The sequence below is a fragment of the Falco rusticolus genome, chromosome 1 (genome assembly GCF_015220075.1).
Source record: "Falco rusticolus isolate bFalRus1 chromosome 1, bFalRus1.pri, whole genome shotgun sequence".
NCBI lineage: Eukaryota > Metazoa > Chordata > Aves > Falconiformes > Falconidae > Falco > Falco rusticolus.
Genome location: NC_051187.1, coordinates 38,351,630 through 38,372,687, shown reverse-complemented (window position 1 = coordinate 38,372,687; position 21,058 = coordinate 38,351,630). Strand labels below are relative to the sequence as shown.

Sequence of the window (21,058 nt, the reverse complement as noted above, 5' to 3'; positions counted from 1 at the left end):
ATTTCTCTTCCATTTTCGATTTCCATAAAATGGAAACTACTTGTCCAAAAAACCCACCCCAAAATGGCCACTGAATTTGAAGCTAGGACATTTTTATATATCTTAAATTGTTTATAATTTTATCTTCTAATAGATTTTAGTTAAAACTATGGCTTTTTTAAATTTTGAGTGAATTAATATCTGCTAGGAACCGTTCCCATAGTTGAGTTAAGCAAGAGCAACACAGAAAGTCACCTGTGTTTTTGTCATGGTGAATAACACTGCTTCCCATGAACAGAATTCTGAAGACTAACAAGTGTCTGCTCATGTAAGTGCAGAACACATCTAGTTTTTTGGAGAGTCCTTAGCTCTGATTGCTGAGGAAATGGGATAATTCCATGCAGCAAAACTAAGTCTTTTTTTTCTAGTCAAGGCTTACTTGGATTTTTTAGGTTTTTCCCATTCCCCAGCTGAAGTTTCCTGTGTCTTGTAACCATTTAACAATATGTTACTAACCATCCATTATGTCCTGCTTTATTCTCTTTCAGATGAAAGAGCCATGTAAAAAAAGAATTCGCCAACCCCTGTGACTGAATTTGAGCGATAATGTCAATAGAATTAACACATTGCCATTGTTGAATGGTCTCCTGTGGCTATATAAACATCAAGGTAACACATTTCCAAAGCCGAAGATGTTACTGCTGTGATACTGTTGTTTTGAGAGTATTTCCTTGCTGATGTAGATTTAGTATTTTGCCTGGTGGATGGTGATGTTTGCGCGGGGGGAGAAGGTTGGCTTTGCTGCTTTTATTTTTGCTGAATTCTGGTTTATTTGCTGAAGAAAAACTTGTTACATTGAGGTTTATTTAAGATGACCTCTTACTGGCAGATACATTTAAATGACAGCTCTCTTAAGGGCCTAATTCCATTTCTGAAGAAGCCCTGGAAAAGCTAGGGCAGGACTGCCTTCAGGAAAGCCAGTGTTCTTCAGCCAAGAGAGAGTTTGCTTGAGAATAATAGTCTCCTGTGCTAGCTTCAGCCATTAGCATAACTTTCACCTCTGTAAACAGAAATAGATGGAGGCTTAAATACCTTTAGTACTGTCTGAGTAGATGGAGGCTTAAATACCTTTAGTACTGTCTGAGTAAAATGTTAGTGAGATGCAAGTTTCCATTTTACTTTGAGGATGGAAAACAAACCTTGAGGCCAGACGGGTCAGAAAACTTTTTAACTGTGATAATCTGCCTATAGGCTCATTGTCACTGTTTCATCTAATGCAGGAGAGAAATGACTAATGTGGATGTTGCGCAGAAACTGTTTGTAATCCCTTGTATCACAAAACCATTGACAATGGCTGCACTGCAGGAGCCGGAGCTGGTCAGTTAGGGCATACAGGTAGCAGTAATGATTTCTTTATTATGACTTTCCTGATCCTGGTTGCAAATGGGAAAAGAACCTGTATTTCTCAAGTATATTTTCATTTGTCTTCAGGCAAGAAAAAATTCAGGCAGTAAATGCTAAACCAGAACCTGACATGTTCCCGTCCTAAATACTCTTCCGTATGTGAGTTTTTCTTCTCTGCAGTCCCCTTGAAACAATGAGTCAATGGGTTTGCTGCATTTCTACGCAAGCCAGATAGCAAAAGGTGGGAAGTCATTCTCAAGGTTGACCTCACCGGGCGAAGGCAGACATATCCCTCTCTAGAGTCCATGAGACATACCCACTGCCCTGCCAGAGCTAAATCAGTTCTGGAAAAAAAGACTTCAGTTTGCAAAGCTGAGTCTGGCACCTTCGTGCACATTAGGGCTGAAACAAAAGGGAGGGAGGTATTGTCCATCCCAGTTGTTTGTGGCAAGAACAGCCCTGGGTTGGATTCCTCAAAGAAGACTTTTCAGCATGGGGGAAAGTTCTGTTTCTGGACTGCTCTTGGGTAACAAGGGGTAAAAAAGAAAGCTGTGATGGAAGGAGGAAGGAGCTGCCCATGGCAGGAGTTTGTCAGGACACGGAGAATGACTTGGTGAATCATGAACACTGTGCATGAGTTAAACTAAGTAGGCATGGTTTGTGTAAACTGAAGTCCTTTCTCCTCCCTTGAGGGCTGTTTGGAGCTTTTTGAAAGCAGAGAGGAGAGCAGCTAGTTAACTTTGTGCTTCAGAATTGAAGAGAAACTGCTGCTTTCATCCATGGATCAATCTTCTGTCAGCCCTAACACAATGGCTCACTGCTTTAGTGTATCTCCACTGTCATCCAAAGGCACTTCTTGGGAAATGAAACCCAGTGGCTCAATAACTTGTCACCTTTCCCATCACTCTGGCCTTGGCCTGGGAGTGCTACCAGGCTCAGCAACATTTAAATTGCAGTCACACCTCCCTTAGGAGTCAGTAGCTGGTCTTTTGTGAATTATGATGTGTGGAAATACAGGATTTTATTTTTGTAAATCCTCAGCTAGGTACAGAAGCTGATGGCAGGACCACTGAGCCCAGCAAGAGCATACCAATGGCAGAAGTATGCACAGTCTATTAATTTTTTTCCCCACTGTGTAGTAAATTAGTTGTATATATACTATGAGACCTAAACTTCTAGCAGAAAATCTTGTGGCGAAAATTCAGCCTGATTGTTGTACTTTATTTCCTGTTAATTGACACTGGGTCTCCATCTCAAGATTCTGAACAAAAAGCAGGCCTAACCACTGCTCAGGGTTGTTATTGAGGTTCAAACTTGAGTGTGAAAGATTTTTTTTCTTTTTGCATTTCACTTGGTTTGCACTCTTACTCCTTCCCTCCAGCTCTGGAGCCTTCTTAAAAAGCTTGGGCAGATTTGAAATGTATCAGTGTACGGTGTGAACAAATTATCTCGCAGGAAAGGCAGAGGTACTGTCCCAAGAGACAAATGAAGATGAAGGGAATGGGCAGAGAGGAAGACTGTGTTGTGTTAGCTGTCCAGTATGTTCTGTTGGCAGTTGTACTTTTTCTGTACTTCTCAGTGGAGCACTAGGTAAGTTCTAGTATCGTTCCTGAAGTGATAACACTCAGTTCTGCTCTCTCCTGTTGTGCAGATATATGCTTCCACCTTGCAACTGCTGGCTTCAGGCCTGGACCCTCACTCTGTCTCCCTGATGCTGATGAACATCATACCTTTGGACAATGGCCACTGCAAGTGAGAAGCTGTTGAGAAGGCTGATCCCCCTTTCCCCAGATGCTTCACCCAGTTTCTTCAGCTCTCAGGAGTCACTGGAAGAAAGAAACGGTCTCCTTCCAGAGAATTAAGATCACCAGTAAAGCTCTGAAGCGATGTGATCATGTAAGAAAAGCCTGGACATTTCCTTCTGCTTGAATCTGTGTTGGATGTGTAGTGCTGTAATCCACAGTCAATAAACCAGCCCTGGTTATGTGCCGCCGGGAAGCGGTCTGTCTGTGTGCCAGTGGAACATACATTCTTCTTTGTGGTCCCAGAAGTCATTTAGTATTCATTCAGAAAATCACAGGAATAAGAGATGAGCAGGTATCTCAGAGCCTTCTTTGCAGCTCATGCAAAGGCAAGATTGTTCTCTGCAATACCACTGGATTGTGCAAAACTCATTTAAAAGTCTAAAACAGTAAGGATTTTGCCTGCTATTCTTTGAACAGGCTGCCCTTGCACAGCCAGTATTTTTTTTCCTGGATGCTCAAATCGCTTCTCTCTCATTTTCATCCCTACTAAAGAAGATAATTATACCACTTTGTAGCACATTAATTTCTCTGTCACCTGTATGTTTACACGCTGCAGACATGTTCATTTCTTCTTTGCGCACAGAGCCATCAGTGAAGCTTTACTTACCGACTTTTAAATCTTTTCTGATGTTCAGTTCATCCAGTCTCCCTCAAGTTTTCCAGTAGCTTTGATAATGAGGTGATAAGAATTACATGTATTTTTACCAGTTTATTTTACAGTAGACTAACAGAAAGTAGCCCTGCCACTTCGCTGCTCAGCTCTATACTTTTTTCACATATGCATCCTGTGGTTATATTTAGCTGCTTTTGTTTCCTCGTTGGAAACAAAAGCATCACACTTACTGCAAAAAAATGTATGAACTCTATATTGTAGCCTCCTTAATATTACTGTATCTTTTACAGGTGGATATGGCTGAACATCACTGAAAAGAAGTTTAAGTGATACAAAGCAACTCTTAAGAGAAAATCTGAAGGCTAGGACGAGGAACTACAGAAGTCAGCAGTTAAACTCCTTGACAATACGATGCAAAGGGAGGAGAAGCAGTAGTTCCATCCTGGAGAGGAAACACAAGGCAAAGAGGTCAGAAAGACATAATGGGGGACCATGAATGGGCTTAGATTTCAAATTTTTGCCTCAGGTTTTTGATAAGCTAAACCAGTTCTCCCAGGCTGCTGTCATAAATTCTCCACTGAATCTGGTAGGCTCCCTCTGGTCCATGAACAGTTATTTGAAAATGAAGTAGAATACTACCAACTTACCTAAAACTATAGCTGACTGCAGGATGCAAGCAGGTTTGATACCCTTGTTCAGTCCTTCCCATTGCTTTTGTTGTCTTTGGCTCTAGCTCATTTTGTATTTGGTGCACAAATACCTGCCCAGATTCCATGTGGTGCTAACCAGCACAGATGCCTGCATCTTACCCTGGAGCACTATAGCTGCCTTTTGCATTCCTAGAAATTATTTTTATGGCCGTGAAACCTATCACAAATCCAATGTGACCTTTTTCATCTCTGTTTTTTCACTCCATCCATCTTTGACTTTGCATGCAACAAGGGAACATCTCTCAAGGTAAAATGTGCATAAAGAGGGAGCAAGAGGTGGGCAGGAATTTGGACTCTTGACACTGTTAAGTTAGAGTATATATAATTTAAAGTTAATTGATTTAATTTATATTATCTATACTATTAGTATAATTGATCATTTTTCCTACTTTAAACATAATAAACTGTAGAATTCTGGAATGAAATTTTGCCACAGCTTTTTCCAGTAGAAGCCTTTGAAACCTCAGGCAATTGTAGTGGGGTATTCCCCAGAGTAAGTGCAGGAGTGTTCTCAACATTTCTTCTTCTGAGATTGCTTCAGGTTAGCTCTTGATCACCCAGAATTCATGTGGCAGGAACATAGTGGAGAGGCAGGAAAATTAAACACTGAATTGTCCTGTCATGACTAGTCTTTAACAAGTATATGTGAAACTTATCTAAAAACTTGCTGAATTTTGCTGCCTGTTTTTCCCTCCTAATAGTTATTTTAACCCAGTTTCCTGGTTTCAGTACAACTTGGCAGAAGTGTAGAAGTCACACAGATGAGTGAGGTCCTATGGGTTTCTTGAAAATGCTGTCTGAAGGAATGGCTGCAATGTGAGTCAATGTAATAGTAGACAACAGAGAATCCAAGCAGGAAAGCTCCTTTCTAAATGCCTCAGTCATGCAAAAAGCATCAGTGGAAGGTCAGGATGGGCCATGAGGCGCTTGCTGGAGTAGATGCACGAGTGTGAGCATTTCTTGCACCCTGTAAGAGTAGGGCTGGGCTGGTTTTTTCTTTGTATTAAGAGGAAGAAACTGAGCAGCGCCAAGCAGTGAAGCAAGCTAGCAGCGAGGAGAAGTGCTGTGAGTCCTTGGCAGTGAGTCCAACCCTGCACTGCAGGCAGACTGAACTCTCACCAAACCTGACCCCAACAGTAGCTACCTGCAGCAGCTTAAACCAGTAACTGCAGTATTAGGGGGTGGCAAAACCAGTGACCTCATTATTGATAACCGTCTAATCTGTGCTCACAAGGGGTGCTTGCTCTCAAATATGACTGATTTGCTCCTGCACACTTCCCAGCACTCCTCTTGGCAGAATTTCAGTATTGTTGTGGAATTTACATTAATTGTTTGTATCTACATTTGGTTGACAGGCATAGATTAGGCTGTGAAGTGCCAGTCATTTAAAACCAATTTTGCCATCACAAAAGCAAAGATTGTGTATTTAAGAATGGTACCTATTTTGTGTGTGTTAGTTAGGTTAGAGAGAAGAAATCTCAGTCATTTATGTCGAAGTAGATGAAATCCAGGGTTTTCAGTGTAACACGGTCATTGCACACTTCTGTTGCTATCAGTCCAAGTGGAACTTGTCTGTATTAACTGTTCAGAGATCTCAGAGCCATGCCATTCTCAAGGAATTGCAACCATGTATTTTTATCATTCAAGTGCCTGGTGTGCTTAACAACTTAGAAGCATTTGTCTGCTATAGTAGGGCTAATTTTTAATTTATTTTTCTAAATACATCTATCCAAAATGATGCTAGGCTTTTATATTCACAGCAGGGAGCATTGTGAGGTTTAAATATCCCTTTAATCACTAAGGATGTAATAAAAACCAGAAGAGTTCTTTGAGCTGCAGAGTGTTACCCAGGGAAAAATCTACTCTGGAGCTTAAAAATGTGAGCTGAAGAGACAAACTGGGCAATAAAATCCGCGACTACGGACCAAACCGGCTAAAAGTTGGTCTGTAGCTGCCCATCAGGAGCTGAGACCTGGAGGGGGGAAAAGGCCATTCAGCACCTCTAGAGCCATAAGAGCCAGGCCATAAACATTTCACAATCTGCTGGGTAGGGGGAGGGAGCTGTGGGTCTGTGATCCTGCCTGGGGTTTGTACCCTGGCCCATGACTGCAACAAAGAATGAGTATGAGCAATCTGCCTATATGAGAGAAGAATGGAGGAAGAAATCTAGACAGGTTAGGGATCGCAGGAAAAAATGGTAGCTGTGGTTGATTATGTCAATTCACTTATGTTTATGATGATGTCATCCCACTGCTGATTTGAGGAATCCATTAAATCTGACAGGTGCTTTTTTCTATTATCAGTGATGGTGAAGGATTCTTACCTGAATATTATTACTGTGGACCCCAATATCATTTTGCTACAAAGTGAACAAGTTGGGTGAGAAATAGTACAGCTCAGAGTTTATCTAAGGACTTTCTGCTTAAAAATAATACATATTTCTTTGTTACTGACTCCAAACTTTCCTGCAGATTACATATGTCTCATCATAATGTTCTATATCAGCTTTCAAAAACTGTCTTGCAAGATGGACTGCATGAATCTGTCTTGACATTCAGTTTAATTTTATGGGAGATCCTATAAACAGCTCAGCTGAGACACTACAGGTTAGTTAGACATCCTGTGGGTTCAATTCCTTTCTTCCTGTGAGATGTGTGTGCAGTTGTATGTATCCTATAGCTACATGAATTTTTTTAGTTCTTTTTTAAATAAATGATAATTAATACTGGTAATGATCTTCCTTGAAAAGTTCTTTACAGTCAGTAGTGATGTTGGAGGAACTAAGCTCTGCTCAGTTTTGTAGAGCTCTCAACGGTTTTTATTTATAAATTCCAAGACCTTTAAATCTCAAAAACTTTCATGTGCTCTTTGAAGATACTTCCTTTGATTGGGAATTATACTGTTTATTGATTTCCTGGTTTGATTAGAATCTTACTGTGATGAACAGTATATGGGAACTTCCTTATGGAACTGGTAGAAAAAATCAGTCTTGGCAAAACAAAGTAACTTACAAACTGACTGGCATGATTGAAGTATGGGTTTTTACCTATTGATTTCATGGCTTTACCAATGCTTGTGCACCAACAAAAATAATCTTTTGCAGAAACCGAAGTAGCATCACAGTGTATCTGCAATCTGAAGTCCAAAAAGTTTAGATGAAAGCTTTAGTGTTTGAGCTGCTGCTTTTTCCTGAAAACATCACCTTCTTTATCTGAAATTGCTGAAGCATTGACAGCTGGGTTTCTGTTTAGCAAAATATATTCTGTTCAGGATTTTTTTCTGGTCTCAATTAATGGTTAAGTAAACCGCCAGCAATTTTTGAGCTCTGCATGAAGCTTCTCTTTGCATATGAGTGTGTGCACATGTATATAAATATAAAAGTATTTATGGATGTTAAGCAAGAGCTATTTGCTGCCAGTTTTCTAAGGCTGATCCTTTCTGGCTCGTGATGGAGTTCGGTAGGTTCTGGCAGGGTTGCTGTGTCCCCAGGGGTGGGGAGGAAGAGAGCCTTCCCCCATGCAGGAGAGGCAAGGCACTTGCACCATGCAGCTTGGTGGCCCTTCTGTGTGCTGTCTTGCAAAGCCCTTGCTACTGTAAAGTCCTTTCAGTATGTATTTTTTGTGGATTTGAGTGGGACAGAGTGTTGAGCTGTGTCTGGAAAGCACAATGGGTTTACAGGAAAACAGTGCACCTAACATCAGGAGTCTGTGAAAACTTGAAAGAGCTCTAGACAGAAATATTTTGCATTTGACTCTGGACTGTAGCCTTTGAGGTCAAACTCAGCCTTCAGTGTTAAGTGGCTGCTAAGTATTTCCTTTCTTGTCTCAATGCTAACTAACTGCTAGGAGAAGGGTGCATATTCCTGGAGGGCTGTGGAGGGCGGATATGATAAATGGAAGACAGAAAAGCATCCTCTTTTTCTTTAGTTCAGGAGCACAGCTTTGTGGCCAGATACCTCAATCCACAAACCTGCAAGAGGAAAAACCTTGTGTAAAACTTAAAATGTACAGCTTTTCATTTACGTGAGCCACTTGCACGTTCCCTTCCAAAACAGATCCCGTCACTGCTGAAATACAGCCTCCTTCAGGCAGGCGGGTGCAGGCAGTCCCTGCAGCACAGTGCGCCTCCTCCAGGGATCCTGTTGTGAATTAGCATTGAGCTGTTACCACCAACAGGCCCGCTCCAGCCAACTGTTTTGTTTTTGCCAGATGTGATTTTTGCTTTTGGAGAGCACAGGGAAGATTTGGGGGGTGTTACAATTTGGGGCTCAGCATGGGCTTTTCAGCCCTACAGAAGTCTGCCTTCTGCTGAGCCCCTTGCTGGGTCCCAGGGTAGGAACATCTGCATGGCATTGCATGGGTGACGGCACCAGATGACTTTTCCCAGGAAAAGGAAATCAAACCCAATCGTGGGGGGGGGGGGGGGAGGTGCCATTTCCCACCATCAGAAGAAAATGCTGTGTAAGTGAGCTGCCATCAGGACCTGGGTAGGAACTGTTCTTATGCTATCACACGATAGGAAATTATATGTGTCAATTCTTCAGAGGATCTCAGGATACTTTGTAGGCTTTTTCATTCCTGTAGCCACCCATAAAGACTTGCTTACAAAGCTCCCAGACCCAGGCTGTGCCCCTGCTGCGGAGCTGAGCCGCTCTGCCCTGCCCGACCCTCTCCGCTCGCTCGGTCAGCCCCCTCCGCTCCGTGCTCTCTGGGGAGCTGGACTTGTGTTTCCTTTTTTTCCTGTATGAGATGTCATAACAAGAACAAGGAGTCACATGCTTTGAGGCTGGCACCAGCGATAGTTTCATTAGGCTTTTTCTCTGGAAAAACACACCTTTTCTCCGTGGCCCTGCTTTCTCTGCAGCGAGCTGAGCCTGTATGGAAGAGGCCAGTATGTGGATTCTGAAGTTGACCAGGGAGTCTGAGGCCACTTCATGTTATCAATTAAGTATGAAAATAAGTAGCTATCAGCGTAGGGCTACCTATGAATTTTATTTTGGGGCCTGTTAATGGCATGCTGTGTTTCCACCTTTTCAGTATTCCTCCTGTGCAGATGGCAGAGTATCCTTCATCAAGAGCTGCCAAGATGCCATGGGACTGTGGCCTAAGTGTGCCAGGTGGGAATCTGCTAAATGATTCATGTTTAAATGGCAGTAAGGCTATTGGCATATTTCAAATCTTAAATGCAGTTTGCACTTCTCCACATTATTTTTTTCTCGCTTGTGCAAACTCAGGCAGACAACACTGCTTCATTTAAGCCTGATTTTATTAAAGCTGATATGATAACACTTCTCACAACCGTGTGCACAGAGGGGAAGCCTGCAGGGGTTGGATTACTGGCTACTGCGCCTGAGTGTTGATACACATGATATCCAAGACTGGTTCTTTTAAAAGATTATTCTGTTGCATTTCAGCAGTCTCCCAGACAGTAACTTTACGTCTCACACTTGAGCTTGCTGTCAGGGAAGTTCTGTCTGGACAGAGGTGGTGGTGCATCCTGCGCAGCCGCTTGCAGACTCACATCCTGCTAGCTGAAGCCTCCTGCTAGCTGATACATTATCAGTTCTCCTGCAGTCTGAGAGCCCCAGACATCAGCCAGAGATGGCAAGATGATCACCCTGTCTTGGAGAGCTCTCAGCTCAGAAGGCAGGAATGGGGAAGAGTCTGTGCGCAGACCAGTTCCCTACAGGGTCCTGTTGTGAGTGTTAAAGGTTAAAGCTTTGCCTAAGGCAGGCAAAGTGCCAGAAAACATTGGCCTTACTACAAAACCCAGAGGGGAATGTTTCTTTCTAATCACCTCCTCAAAGAGATGCAAAGCAAAAGCTCTTGGCCTCTGCTTTTGTCATCACACATCCCCTCCCTCTGCGCTGCCCTACCTCAACCCCTCAGCGTAGCGGGAGAGCCTACTGTTAGAGCTAGGCACAGCAGGATTGTTACCTGCTGCTGTAAATGGGCTTGGCGCAGAGCTGTGTATGTCACTGACTCACACATGTCAGATCCACTCTCTCCCATCCCTTCCCACACCTCCAGCCTCCAGTTTGCCAGTGAATTGATAGACACTAGCACGTTCATCTGTGGCTGCCCAGCAAACTGCCTGAGGGTGCTCCATGGACAGACAGACAAGAGGGTAATGTGCTAAATTCCCCTTTGTTAGTGATTAATTTCCTGGGGATTGCTCCTGTTAGCCAGCTTTCCAGCAACAGTAACAAATTCCCTTTCCCCCAGTTTTAAAACCTTTCCACTGCCACTGGAATGGCTGGGAGAAAGCTAGTTGTTAACTGGTCATGGGTAATTAATGACTCCACCTTCCCCATCAATCAGCTGGGAAAAGCCAAAAGGATCTGAGTAGTTGTAGCAAATGTGTGTCCTCTAGACATGCTGATACACAGTGTGCAAATGAAGTGGCAGCAGGGGACCATCTCATACCCTTTTGTGGAAGCAGTAAGTCATGATACACATCCCACGCTCTTGTCAGGTGAAGTCTGAAATTCCCAGTGCTGCTGCTGCTGTTGTGCAGTTTCTAACTGTGTGGGATGTTGATCCATCTCCCTGCTAGCTTGAATCTGACCCAGTTTTTGTTGTGGTTTTTTTTTTTTCTTCAGATTCCGATTGTGGTCTTTTCCACTTTCTACGATTAAAATACTAGCGTTAGAAAAGCGAGGGGGGGGCAGGAGGGGCAGATTTGATATTGGCTTTCCCTTTGTAGCAGAGCAGAAAAACATTCCTGTATCCTGTTTTGTTTGTGTCTGGTAGTGGCTGTGCAAGTACAAGCAGAGGGGATTTGACCTTGATACCGTTCTCAGCTGATCTTTTCCCTTCCGATTTATTTTTCCACGTGTAATAAATAATCTCCAGTTGAGCTACAAGTTGATGTTGCTCCACCACATAGTAGTTCTCTCCTTGGTCGTATGGAGACTCCCCAGCTGTGGATGTCTCCAAGTTAGCTGAAGGAGAAGAGCCCGTGGTCTTCTGTATTATCCAGTAGTTCTCAAGGGATGTCAGGGAAGGCTGCTTGTGGTCCTTCAAAGGTGCCAGGAGCCAATGGACCATCTCTGGCTGTAAAATCCTCCTCAGGACTTCTTGTACTCCAACTGCTTTCTTTCAAATGTTCTTCCTTGCCAGATTAAGCATTGGCTTTTCTCTCCCTGCCTAGTACTGGGATGCCTAAAATTCAGTACACTATGGAGAGATCCCTCCTCTGATTAAACTACTTTGTCCTCTTTGCATGTCTCATTGCCTGCTCCAGAAGGCAGTAAAAACAGAAGTAAAGGGATGTTGTCCGGGTATAGGAACAGACTAAATAATTTCAGAATATGCTTTGCATGTCAGGCTAAAAATCGGATGTCCCAATAGCATCACTGACAAAACAAGAAAATATTTACTTTATTGGGAGCAAAACTAGATGGTGAATCAGCTGCAGCCTTATAGCAAGTTCTTTGAAATGAACAGAGCTCCTAAATTTGCTGTGCAGGATCCAACACTGGCCTGTTGAGACTGATACCCTGCTTTTGACCTTCACTTTTTGAACGTCTTCGACCCATAAATGTTAGTATAGCCATTTCTGTGTGTGAATGCGTGGAACTCCCTTCTTCAGGAGGTGTAGTGGCTGTTTTGTGCCCTGAAGCATGAGACTTGATTGCTGTCTCTTAGCACTTGTAAGCACTTATAAGTACAAAAGCTAATGGTCACACTTGCAGAATAAACTAATTAAGAGAAAATGCTCAGGTCCTTCAGTTTGTGCTCAGCCTTGGTTCAGTAAGAGCAGTCCCTTCCTCGAGACCTAAACCCAGTGCCTGATCCACCACCAGACACTTGGGTCATTTGCACGAACCCTGGAAGGTGCCAGCCAAAGGAGTTGGGTGCCAGTAAAAGGGTACGCTACCGTGGCTGTGTCATTAAACGAGTGCAACTTCCACCGGTGAAGCTCAGCTGAAAAGAAACAAACAGCACGTAGGGCAGCCTCAGTCCTGAGCTTCAGAACAGATGTGGTGCAGCGGTGAGGACCCTGCTGTAGAACAGCGCAGCAGGAAAGCTAACTGTGCAGTCAGGGGCTGGGAATGCAGAGACTGGGTAGGTAAGCGATGTTAGATCATCAAATATGCTTCTGTTAGTGAAGAAGACATCTGTTGGGGAATGAATGCTTTGCTGCAGCATCCCCATTGTGAGAGCAAACTTTACCACAGACTGTTAATTACTCACTTGGGAAGGAACAAGCTCAATACAATCCTGATTCTGATACCAGAAATCAGGAGTACAATGATTCTGTGCTCTGGAGATGAAAATTATATCAAATCTGTGGAATAGCCAGAAGGAATTTTTTCCTGCTTGCTGTTTAAGGGGTAGGGGGTTTTGTATTTTGTAGGTGAGTCTTCAAATGATGTTTTTGGTCTTGTCTCTATTTGTTTAAAAGTGTGTTAGCAGTAAATCAAGGTGCATTTCCCCTGTAGGGTTTCCTGTATGTCAAAGCCATGTTAATTCTCTTTGATTTTCTTCCCTTAGCCCCAGCCATTGCTGCAGATCCTTCCTCTCTTTGTCCCTTTGGACATCAAAGGATAGCAAGGGGACAGCCCTGGAGAGAAGCTCCTCCCTGCTCGTTAGCCTCCATAAAACAGGAACTCACCTTGGCTAGCTGTGCTTGGAGTGCCATCCTCATCCCGGTCACTCTTGACACTGGATCTCAGAAGGAAGGGCTTTTGCTTGCTTCAGGAAATCAGACCTACTTTTGAACTGGACTATTTTGGCTCCCCTTGTAAGAACTCTGGTGACTCTTTTGGCCGTGCAAGCTCCTAGACTCCACAGTACATGGAAAAATGCAAGCTTTACCAGGTAAGTAAAGGACTCCCTCCTTTTCCTTAATGCATGGAAAGATCCTCGACTTATGTCAAGAGCATATAATTGTTTTAGAAAGAGAACAAGTGCTCCTGAAGGGTTACCAGTGTTTAGAATAGTGTGTGTGGCTGGAGAGGATTTCTAAAAAAAAATATTTTTTTTGGTAGGAATAGATGAGAAGTTGTGGGTTTGAGTGGTGTTTTTTAAGCCTAGGGAGATCTTTTGTAAGGTAACAAAGGTTTACCCATAGTTGTTCCCAAAACTACCTTATCTGTATCAGCTTGCGCAGTGTGATTGCTAGCGGTGGTGTTCATGCATTTTCTGCAAAGTACCCAAAGTTCCTTCAGGCTGAAGGCCATAGGAGGTTTGGAATTATTTGTTGTTGCTAATAATAGTTCTGATAGAAACTATATGTTTTTTCTTTTGGTTTTTCTCTGCCCTTCAAAAGTACAAACCCCAGGCAAGCATACCCCACCTCTGCCAGGTTCATGCCTAAACACAGGATTTTTGTGATTTCCCTTAGGGTTTTATTTATGTTTTTCTTCATCGGTCTGTCTCGTAACGTCTGTTAACCTCTTCTGTGGAGCATGATCAGATTTGGCGCAATGACACATGTACATTGGGAAGTTAAGGGCCGGTCCAGAGGCACTCCATCTGTCAGAGTAACTGAACCCCAAATTTAGCCTTGTGTTTTACTCTGCCTCAGAAGGAAACACCAATTCACCTGGCTTAGGCATACAGTTCATCTGTACCCATGAGAGGTGGCCGGGCATTCTCAGCTGCCTTTCTCAACCTCTGCGAGGTGGTGTTTCATTCGTAAGCAGAAATACGTGTGCGATGACTGTTGTTTCAGGTTTTTGTAAAGTAATCTGTACTGTATTGATCTGATTCATACCTATTCCTGCCACTTCAAGAGAATGTTGAGTTGAAAAGCAAAAGAGTGACAATATAGACTGTATTTTAGTATTTTATGTTAAAGATTCCAACTGCTGCAGAAGTCACCTCATTTTCTTACTGAATTGTTTCTGGTGTATGATCCCATACAGCAGAAATATTCCAGGTGATGGCTAGCTACATTTGAGAGGTGAAGCCATTGCATTTGTAGAACCACCAGACTTTAGTTATTGCCAAAAAGCTTTCTGGTTCTGAGAAACGAGGTTCCCTCTGGAGGGTTGGGGTGTTTCTACTGACATTTATAAGATCAGAGAACATGGGGGGTAGGGGGGGGGGTGTTGGCTGTTGGCAAGATTAATTTCTCAGATAGCTTTATATAGTATATATTGATGTTCATTTCTTCCCTGTGGGCCCTGGATAGCTGTTAGTGTTGGATGTCTTCACTCAGAGGATAGCAGCAACAAATGTGATAATAACTGATTTTAGTGAAGGCAAGAAGCATACCTTTTGCCTTGTTGGAGTTTTCCCAGTATTGCAAACACTATCCCATACGTTTTGGGAAGGCTGCAACAAATATTCTGACATCATGGCGTTGGCTTAGTAATAGACAATTAATCGAGGGACTGCTTTAGGTGAGTGGATTATACTCCAGCATCTTCTATCCAAAGATCTTATCCCTCCTGCAAGCATTACTGAATTCACTCTCATTTTTCTTTCTCTCCTTTCCATCTCCAAGATGGGGAAAAAGATATGTGCAGCCTAGTCTAGATACAGAAACTGAAGGACAAACTTCTCATATTTGTATAAGGACTTTAAAATCAAGCATGGAATCGATTGAAGATCTCTTGATTTTCAGTGCCTTTATCATAGCAACTATCTTAATTTAAGCCTCATCTTGGCATAAAGAATATGTTTTAAAATGTGCCACGTGGTGTTACCACCACAATGATAATAATAATACTTTAAAAGTAATTTAGAACTAAAATTCCTGGAAAATGTTTAAATTTCTTTCAAATAGTGCTTTAAAATAAAAACTAAGTTACATAGAAGAGGAAACAATAGAAGTACAGGTTGAACAAGTTCCAGTCAGTGCTTGGACACCCTTCCACAAACCTCTTCCTGTTGGAATTCCAACATGCAGGCATCTTTGTGGGGGAGATGTGTGCATGAGTCTTGGCATTGGTTACATAGGCACAAACTAGGAGTGATTTGAAGTGCTTTGCAAAACCAGCCTTTGGCTCTGCAAAGAAAATCCAAAGTGGATCCTACAAATGGATCCACAACTGCAGGACCCCGCTGAAGCAGACTGCACATCACTGTGTAGTCAGCTGTCCCTGCGCAGAGGTCCATATCCCTGTGCAGACTGTTAATGTCCTTTTTTCAGCCTTAGACTGTGCACACAAAACCTGCAGGGTGAAAGACGTTAACCACACTTTTAAATCTTTGCTGCAATGTTTGTTCTACGCACGGCTCTTTTTTCCCTGTCTCCTGTAACATTTTGCTCATACAGGTGCGTTGTGGACTCATTTTGGTCAAAACCAGATTATAACATCTGCCTTTGATTTTTAATTCAGTATTGAACTCCTTTCACTTCAATTTCTCTTGATTTTATTGGAAATCTCCCCTCAGTAAGGGCTCCTGAGATCTGCCTTATTGTAGTCTCGCTTAATGGAATTGGAATTTGCTTACAAAAATGTTAATTGTAAAAATCATTTGGGGAAGGAGTGAGCATCTGTCTAGCTAATCAAAATCTGTTTGCATGTATTTGTGACTGGATGACTCCGGTGGGAAATCAGCCCAATTTTATTGTAACTCCTTTTGATACATGTGCTCTGAGCTACCGAGTGCATCGTCTCATGGCAGCTTTCATGTCTTTACAAGAGGATATGGGGGAAGCTTTAGTAAGAAGATGTTAACAGGCTAATCTTCGTGAGCAAACTAGGTGTCACTTCTTAGCTAGTTCATTAACGTTGGATCAAAGGAGAAAAAAGGGCAGAGGATATTTTTTTGAAATGACTAAAGACCTTTACAAACTGACAAAATTACGTTTAAATGTTTTTTTTACTTCCTTATACTGTAAGAAGAACCCCTTAGACTTGCATCGGGTTGGTTTTGGGGAAAGATGTCCCTTTATGAATAAAGCTAATTTCTCTGGAAATAGTTCTCTACTTTTCAGGCTTCTTCTTTTGAAGACATTACTCAGGAAAGCTGTAGCAAGGTGAAAAGTCCTTTATTTCTTACATAAGAAATGCTGAATGATAGCTGATCAGCCTGAGAGGCAGAAAAATCTCCCTTTTAGACGAACAGCCGTACGTGGCTGGTAATGCATCACCCGGCAGCAGTGGCTGCTAGCAGTGGCTGCTGGCACTGACCCAAGGACCTGCCGCTGTGTGTGCACCGGTGTCGAGTGGGTTTATCCCTGCCTCCTTCAGACCACAGGGCAGTGTCTGTAGAGCCCTACCGGCTGTGGAGTCCACCTAAAATGAAACTGTTGGGTTTTTTTGCCTGGGCTTTGCAGTATGACAGCGGCAATCCTGCATGTGTTACAGTATATTTGAGTGCCCATAGGAGGTTTTTAATCCAGACAACTTTACAGAGGTGACGGGTACCATCAACACCAAAGACAGTTCCTTCAGAATAGTTTCCTCTTCCTCTTCCACAGGATAGTAGTTTGTCCTCTGCCTGTAATAGAAAGTGCAGGCATATTGCAGGCAGCTCCTCTGGTGTGCCATGGTGTGTTACTGAAGAGGCACCTTCCACTGCCATCACAGGCTCCTTGGTGGTCTCCTTCTCCAAGTCCAGCTCAGACCAGCTATCCTCTTTTCAGAGTATTCCATGGTCTGGCTCTGTCACCTCCCTTTCTTGCCTTCATTTACCTTTGGGTCTCCTGTCTGCCTCTTCTTTGTCCTCTGGAGAGATTTTTCCCCTCTGCCAGCACCTGTCGTTTTCTCCCAGTACCCACTGATACACTTGAAATCTTCCCAGTCCTTTCAGCTTTCATTTTATTTTCTTGGTAAAGTGTTCTGTGTAACCCTGATCACAGCGGAACAGGAGTGAAAGTGGATTGCGGCTACCTGCCAGTATAAGTTTTGGAACAAAAGAAGTCATGCTGGGTTTGTACAACACACAAAAGAATTTATCAGCTAAAAACAAATCTGGAAAAGCCTTTATGCCTTCTGAACCTACTAAGTAACAAAAAGCCTTTGAAGAAAAATAATGGGTTTTTTTAAGGAGGTTTGTTGTGGCACAGACTCTGTAGTTCTCAGCAACACCTGGGACCTTCGTGGGTGAAATCACAGCATTCGGCTCCCTGAGCTGAACCAGCACTGTGCACTGCGTGGCGGTTTGGGGCCAAGGGGTACTATGGCCAGATGGGAAGAGTGACAGCCAGATGTACAGATGCTGTCTGTTACAGCAGCCTGAGAAATTCCGTAGCTCCCTGTACTGGAGGGAGCTGGCACTGGAGGGCTGATGCAGGTGATGCACCTGCATCCCGGGACCCTGTCCCAAAGCAAGAGAGGCTGCTTCATGTTGGCTCCCCTCCTGCCTGTCTGCAGTTACTGTTTTCTCTCTCTCCTGGTAGATGTGAAAGCACCATGTGAGGCACTTCCTTCTCCCAGCCTGGAGCCCTACCCACAGAGCTCCATTGTGGTCACCCTTGAGGACATGGGTCTCTGGATGAAGTTTCATCAGATAGGAACTGAGATGATCATCACCAAATCTGGCAGGTGAGGGGAGCAGGACAGCTGCCCACACCATACCCCTCCAAGCTGTTCTCAAAGTCTCCTAGTGCTCATTTTTTGAATGGTGGCTATTAAACTAGCTTTGTAGCCAGTTATCCACATCTCCCTGCCCCTTGCAGAAGAATCCTGCACTTTCAGGATGTTGTAGAAGCCCAAACTGTGAAGTGCAAAAGATCACTGTGGGGCTGATGTGCTGACAAAACTGCTGTATTCTTATCTCACCGCTTCACACTGATGTTCTTCCTGTTGCTGCGAGTTGCTCTGCAAAGTGCCCTGGGCTTCCTTTGCCTCGGTCGCAGGCGGCAGCAGTTGAGCAGTAAATACCTGGGTTGGAGTCTGCATTTGCAGACAAGAACATGGCATAGAATCGTAACGATCTGTGCATGCAGACTACTCTAAAGTTTAAATGAGTCATGCACTGTGGAGCTTGCAGTGAAAGAATATGAAGCTATGAAATTGTAATGTATTATTTCAAAGCTGCTGTGAGCTGAAATAATGCCTTTGGGTAGGGAGGTAGGTGTCAAAGCTTTTTTTGCAGAGTCAGAAGATGAAAGTGGTGGCAGGGAGTACTGGAATGGAAAGCTAGATGTGCTCTTAGATGAGAGCACGTTTTCTGCCCACACTAGATAATGCTCTGATCTATCCTCTGGATCTGTGATAGCTGTAGAAGGCTAGGAACTACGTGCAGATTCCAAATATTTTCTCTTAAGTTTCCCACTGCTGTGTTACAGGGATCAAAAGAGCAAAAGCAGTAACAATGTCAGGCCTTCACTGACTGCTGCCCTGTTAGTGCCTGTTCCACCTAAACCCATAAAACTAGACAGGACGTCAATAAGATAGAAAAATGTTCAATAGCTGGCCTGTAGAAATACTGCTGCCAGAACTTTGCACAATAGTGAGTAAACATTACATGCTGCTTGATCATTGGATAATACCCACTTCATAAAGGAATCCTTATACTGTATATTTCATTTCTCTTCAGACGAATGTTTCCACAATGCAAAATCAAAGTCTCTGGCTTAATCCCATATGCCAAGTACCTCATGCTGGTAGATTTTGTGCCAATGGACAACTTCAGGTACAAGGTAAGTTCTTTAAATAATAGAATTTATGCTGTCCTTCCATCTTTGTTTGAAATAGGTTATGCTTCACTGGCCAGGCTGATAAATAAATCATCTTTGGACAAAGTTCAGAAGTAATTGGTGGATTTTATGCCTCTCTGGAGTTATTTGTCAGTTTTGATTGGGGAGCAGCTGGAGAGGTAACTAATTTTCATTGTAAGCAGTACAGTTTTAATTGTGATTAATGTTAGACTTCTCTGACAGCCACTGGGAGAAAGGGAGGAAAAATGAGGCCTAAACTTGGAGCTTTTTTGGTGACACGATCATGGCTCATAAAAGAGAATCTGCTACTTGTGCTTCAGAGGAGTCCGCTAAATTGACAGAGAAGCAAAGTTGCTGGAGCTTTCCTGTAGTGAAAGTAGGGTTCTTTTTTTTTAAGCTCTAGATTTCTGTCTTTCCCTTCACAGTGGAATAAAGATCAGTGGGAAGTTGCTGGAAAAGCAGAGCCCCAGCTCCCTTGTCGCACCTACGTCCACCCAGATTCCCCAGCTCCTGGCAGCCACTGGATGAAAGAACCTGTCTCCTTCCAAAAACTGAAGCTCACCAACAACACTCTGGATCAACATGGGCATGTAGGTTGTAGCTGGCCTTGTTGTTGTGCTCTCTTGGAATTCATTGCAGATGGATGTTACAGGAAATAAGTGAGATTTGTGAAAAATTAGATCACGTGAAAATTAAAACATATCTAAGTGTTCTTTCTTCCTTCCTCAGCCCAGCCCTTGTGCCCTCTTAACTACCTGCTAGGGAAGGCTTTGGGCTGTACTGTCACTGTGGAGGCATGGCGGAGACACCAGTCCCAGACAGGCATCCCTGGTTTGAAATGGATGTCCTGTGAGCCTCCACAGGAGACTGCGCAGTGTTGTGGCAGTGGCTGCACATGGAAACTTTCTCCTCTGTCTGTCTCTGTGCCAGATCATCCTTCACTCCATGCACCGTTACAAGCCTCGCTTCCACATTGTGCAGGCAGATGACCTCTTCAGTGTCCGCTGGAGCATCTTCCAAGTCTTCAGCTTCCCTGAGACTGTCTTCACTTCTGTTACTGCCTACCAGAATGAGCAGGTACAGTGTGCAAGTACTGCTTTTGGATATGTTGCTAAGTACTGTCTTTAGAAATCTTGTAGAGGAAAGTACCTCCTTCCAAGCTACTCACCCTGGGTGCCTGTGATGGACAGTGGGAAGAAATAGGCACATTATGGTTGCTATGGAAAACATCTACTCTGTGATGAGATGAATCATGCAACTTAATTGTATTCAGTGCTCTGTCAGTGATTAACAGGACTGTAAATGGAGTAAAAAATATGGGCAGAGGTCCAGATATAGATACTGACCCTGTATATTTCTCTAGTCAGAAGAATCCTACCCAAATTCTTCCTGACTCTGGCAAAGTGACTTCTTTCCACCTGTCGGTTCCTAATCAATAATGGGAGCTGCCCGGAGGGCTCAGGTACTCTGGCAAGGGCGTGCCCAAAACCCTTGGAAAAGCTGTTGTGATAAATACTGAGGTGAAGGTCTTGAAACAGTAAAGAACCCAACCAGTCATGATAGTGAATCTTGTTCCTTTTATTTTAAGATTACAAAGCTCAAGATTGACAACAATCCATTTGCTAAAGGTTTCCGAGAGCATGGGAAGAACACTCGAAGGTAAACTGTTTTTTCACCTTATTTATAATTGGAGTTCACTTGTGAATTTTACCAAGGCCATTGAACAAAACTATACCAGCTAGCTCTGCAGAGCTTGCTGTGTTGTGCACACCGCGGTTGCCTGTATCTGGGAATGATGTCCCCCTATGCAGCCTCCTCCCAAGAAACTTGGGGAGTGGGAGGAGATACAGGATTTCCAACAGAAATGTGGGAGGTGTGACAAATTTGAGACCTGCGTTCCCTTGCAACTTGGAGCTAGACTGGAGTCTGACATGTGAATAGCAGTGATAATGAGTCCACAGTAGATCATAGAATCACAG

General features: G+C 43.3%; 1 protein-coding gene across 2 annotated transcripts in view; it reads left to right on the top strand.

Annotated features, from left to right (window-relative positions):
• The first annotated feature begins 209 nt into the window (after positions 1 to 209).
• The window catches only part of LOC119140732 (T-box-containing protein TBX6L), a 38,717-nt gene continuing 17,868 nt past the window's right edge, over positions 210 to 21,058 (top strand). For both annotated transcript variants that reach the window (XM_037372368.1, XM_037372286.1), the window contains exons 1-10: positions 210 to 648; positions 1,260 to 1,374; positions 3,035 to 3,279; positions 4,092 to 4,269; positions 13,010 to 13,336; positions 17,817 to 17,961; positions 18,959 to 19,061; positions 19,505 to 19,669; positions 20,010 to 20,156; positions 20,668 to 20,738. In XM_037372368.1, the coding sequence (XP_037228265.1) occupies positions 13,321 to 13,336; positions 17,817 to 17,961; positions 18,959 to 19,061; positions 19,505 to 19,669; positions 20,010 to 20,156; positions 20,668 to 20,738 (647 nt within the window). In that variant the 5' untranslated portion in view covers positions 210 to 648; positions 1,260 to 1,374; positions 3,035 to 3,279; positions 4,092 to 4,269; positions 13,010 to 13,320. The remainder of the gene's footprint in view (positions 649 to 1,259; positions 1,375 to 3,034; positions 3,280 to 4,091; positions 4,270 to 13,009; positions 13,337 to 17,816; positions 17,962 to 18,958; positions 19,062 to 19,504; positions 19,670 to 20,009; positions 20,157 to 20,667; positions 20,739 to 21,058) is intronic.